This window comes from Mastomys coucha, unplaced genomic scaffold (assembly GCF_008632895.1).
Source record: "Mastomys coucha isolate ucsf_1 unplaced genomic scaffold, UCSF_Mcou_1 pScaffold4, whole genome shotgun sequence".
NCBI lineage: Eukaryota > Metazoa > Chordata > Mammalia > Rodentia > Muridae > Mastomys > Mastomys coucha.
The window spans coordinates 2,636,730-2,640,830 of record NW_022196910.1 but is presented as its reverse complement, the minus strand read 5'-3'; the positions used below and the strand labels follow the sequence as shown (position 1 = coordinate 2,640,830).

General features: G+C 52.5%; 1 protein-coding gene across 3 annotated transcripts in view; it reads right to left on the bottom strand.

Moving 5' to 3' along the window:
• Window positions 1-1,271: 1,271 nt before the first annotated feature.
• Theg (theg spermatid protein) overlaps window positions 1,272-4,101 on the bottom strand; it is a 10,368-nt gene continuing 7,538 nt past the window's right edge. For 2 of the 3 annotated variants that reach the window (XM_031349411.1, XM_031349412.1), the window contains one exon: window positions 1,272-1,655. In XM_031349411.1, the coding sequence (XP_031205271.1) occupies window positions 1,417-1,655 (239 nt within the window). In that variant the 3' untranslated portion in view covers window positions 1,272-1,416. Of the gene's footprint in view, window positions 1,656-3,307; window positions 3,564-4,101 lie in introns of those variants that run through there. The other variant, XM_031349413.1, reaches the window with a different exon arrangement.

Here is a 4,101-nt window from a genome sequence, read left to right as displayed (position 1 = left end):
TTACTTGTTAGCGAAGGAGTCTAAGAACTCCCCACAGAATTACTTTTACACTGCCTTATAGTCATTTAACTAGCAGAAAACAACAACCCTATTCCTGCGGCCCTAAATGAGCATTGCTCCATTGCCAGAGCTCCTCTACCTCCACCCTACAATCTGTTGGACCTGCCTGTGTGATTGGATACTACTGCCCCCAGTTCAGGAGCCCCGTGGCGTCTGTGAAGGGAGGAGCTCAGCCACAAGCACCAGCCAAACACACACAGTCTGTACCTCAGAGGGCGAGTTTGGTCACTAAGCGTCCCTGCTGCCACCTGCTATGAATAGACCTCACCTCCAAGAATTCAGCTCTGTCAAGAGACTCTCCCATCTCATTGGGAAACATGACTGTCAGATCCCAGGCCCTGCTCAGGATCTGGCACTATCAGCCCCGTGAACCAAGCTGGCAGGCCTGTTTCACTGTCCTGAGCAGAGCAGCTGGCTCACAGCACAACTAGCCACGTAGGAGGCTCTGTGTAGGGTTTCAGAGAGTCCTCCACAGCTGAGCAGGTAATAGCATCTTACCCGGCATATTCCTCTTGAGATTAAGTGAAGGACCCTAAACTGGGGACCATCGTGGATCAAGTGTCACCGCTGGATCTTCAAAGGAAAGGGGAGTTGGGACGGAGACTGGGAGAGTCTTGGCTACTGGTTCCAAAGGAGGGGTGAAGGACTTCGAGCTCATACAGCCCCCCTGAGACACTGGGCCGCACGTGTCCTCCCTGGGTCTATCAGAAGGAAGCATCTCTACTCCACTGAGCCGTAATGCCAGGACCCATGTCAGGGGCTCATTCCAGACCTGAGAGATGATGGGCCCTGCTGGTGGTTTGCTAGGAACCTGGAGCCTGCTCAGTCCATCTGCTCTACGTAACCAGCTGCCCACATCTGAGGGACTGAGGGACAAAAGTCTCTCCCAGCTCTGGAAGCCATGTGCTCAGATTCTGAAAAAGCCCTTTCTGCTGTATGCCCCCTGGCTTGTGCAGCGAAGTGCCCCCGTTCTGTCCTCACTGCAAACACCCTGACCCTGTGACAATTTCAACAGTGACACTGAGGACCTTGGCAGGAACCCCCTACGAGGACAATCATCTCCACATCAGGTCACTACAAGGACCATGGCATGCGGGAGGCAGCTAGATGGGAACATCTGGGGAGACAGGTGAAGGGCTGAGGCCCAGCCTCACAGTCTCTCAAGATGGGAAGAGAAGCTTGGGAAATAAAAGGGCTGCACATCGCAGGTATAATACGAAAATAACATTATTATTGTTCTGGCCTCTGGTGTCCCGCACCCGCCCCTGCCCAAGCCACAAAGCTCATCGAATCACGCACACAGGCGAGGATGCACTTGGTGTTTACTGGGGGTGAGCCGGAGAGTAGGCCTGGTTGTCATACTTTCTTGGTGATGTGTTTGGGGATGGCAAGCTCATAAATGCGAGGAGATGCCTGGGCCACCAGAGAGGCTGGGGAGATGTAGTATGGGTTGTAGCCCTCGTTGAGGTCCTTTCGAATTTTGGGCTGGGCCAGGGAGATGATCCGTGAACTGGCAACTGCCTTCTTGGTGACATCCAGGACCTCCCACTGAGGACTGCGGTCAGGAACACACTTTTCTGACAGGGCCTTGGGTGCTAAAGGGCAAAAGAGAGGAACAGCACCAGGCTCAGACTTCTCAGGCAAAGCTCCAAGCTGGGGTCTGTCCATCAGCAAATGAGTGACAGATCTGTGTGGGCCACGCCCACAGTGTCACATTCAGAGCACACAGCCTCCACATGCTAGAGTATTACACAGCCATGAACAGAACTAAGGCTCTGAAACAACACAGGGTGGTGGACGGGGAGCTCAAGGACAGTAAGAGGGCCAGACACCAAAGGACAAACGACATGGGATTCCATGACAGGAAACGCCCAGGGCAGGTGAATCCAGAGAAGGGAGTGAATTTACAGGTGTCAAGGACTGGAGAGGGAACCAAGTGTCTGCTCACGAGGACAAGGCTTTCTATTGTAGCAATAGAATCTTCTGGAACTGTGTAGGTGCTGACTGGATAACTTTGTGAAGGTGTTGAAAACCTTTTAAGAGGGTGAATTGTGAAGAAAACATCTCAGTTGGTTACAGCACTCAGAAAGAAGGCCACAGGTACCAGGGAGAACTCGGCCCTTCTCCAGCTGGGGAAGTGGGGAGGCTGGTCTGTGTCCGCTATCCCTCTAGGGGTGCTATAGGGGTGGAGTATAGGAGAGACTACACCAAGGCCCTGGGAGGGTAGAACCCTGTGATAGAGAACCACGTGGAAACACAGCTGTGGGTGTGTCCACAAGAAGCTCTCTCTTGAAAGGGTCAACAGAGCAAGGGAAGTCCACCCTGAATGTGGTAACACCATCCTTCCCCAGGCTGAGAATTGAAAAAGTGAGGTGACTGCCAATATGTAGTGAGAATTCTGGGTTTTTTGTTTCTCTTTTTAAAAAAAAAAAAACAGAAATATTATAAGAATATGTTTTTGTTCTAACCTTAGATGTGGGATGTGGGCTGCTTTGGACTGTCTGGGGCAGCTGCCTCTGCTTTGCCTCATGCTCTAGCAGAGGCATGGTTTTGCCAGCTGCAGATAGTTTCTGCGCTCCTGTGACATTTGGAATTCTGGGGACTTTCCAGAGGGTAAGTAAATGCTAGGGCCCCAAGAGAAAGGCTGAAGTGTTGGTTGTTGTTGGTAGTGGTTTGTTAAGTAGTTGTGCACAAAGAAGAAAGTAGGTTTCGAGATGGTGAAGATCAAACTTGCCCCAAGGAACCGGACACCCCTAATCAGCAAGAAGTAGTCTGATGATAGCTAGCTAGCATCACCCCCTTTGTGGCCCCTGACGTTATTCAGAGATCTCATTCCTTTCCCCTCTATCCTTTTTTCTCTCTTATCTAGTGTTAGGGGGTTGAAAGGTTGGAAGAAAAGGGGTGGAGGAGGGTGGGAGAAAAAACAACCCACAAAGTAGCAAAGAGCACTACACCGGCATCCATATATGCTTCCTGGCTGCCGACACGGTGTGACCAGCTGCCCCTCGCTGCCACTCCATGGCAGTCCCACCAGGATGGGCTCTCCCCTCAGAGACAGTCAACCCTTCCGCAGGTGCTTTCTTTGGGTACTTTGTCACAACGAGAGGAAAAAGCAGCAGCTAATACAAGCCCTTTCCCTCAGAACCCAAGTGCCCCAGGCTAGATCAAAGCTCTAATGCGTCTTGGACTTGGTGGTCCCAGGGCAGGGGCATCAACCCGCCCTGGACTCAGGCCACTGAAGCTCTCATCTCTTTTTTAAAAAGCGATTTTATTATTTAATATGTATGAATGGTATAGTCTGTATGCAATTCTGTACACATGCGTGCCTGGTGCAGGCAGAGGCCAGAAGAGCGAGCATGTCTGCTCCGGGAGCTGGAGTTACTGACGGTTGTGAGCTGCCATGTGGGCGCTGAGAGGAATCGAACCCCGGTCCGCTGGTAGAGCAGCCAGTGCTCTTAACCGCTGAGCCGTCTGTCTAGCCCCAACATCTGGGTGTTTAAACTCTGTAAAGCACAGTATGACAGTGGAGAGGAGACCCCCCCTCCTGCCCCGACAGGACTGAGAAGCAGAGCTTGGTGCACGCTCCCACCCACAGCCAAACACACCCCATCTGCCAGTGCCTGGCAAGGGCTGGGCTCCAACTGCACCCTGTCACCTCAGGGAGTCTGACAAAGGATTAGTGGCCACCTCCTATACAGAGTACCTGCAAACTGTAAACCAAAACCTGGGACAGAGATAGCTGGGAAACCCAAAAGGACAGCCACCTGCTCTACGGTCATCAGACAAAAGCAGCCCAGACTCAATGACTCTGCGGCCAGCACACAGTGGACAGTACGCAACCAAGACACACCCAGGCAAGCATCACGCACAGGCAGTGATGCGTGTGCAAAAAGCATGTGGACCACGCCAGGGCTCCAGGGTCTGAAGTGAACAGGGCACAGGAATGACACAGGAAAGGCAGCCCTGAGGTCACCAACACGCAAGGCAACTGCCAAAGGTTACCAAACCCCACTGGCCAATGCGTACTGGAGGTCGGAGTCA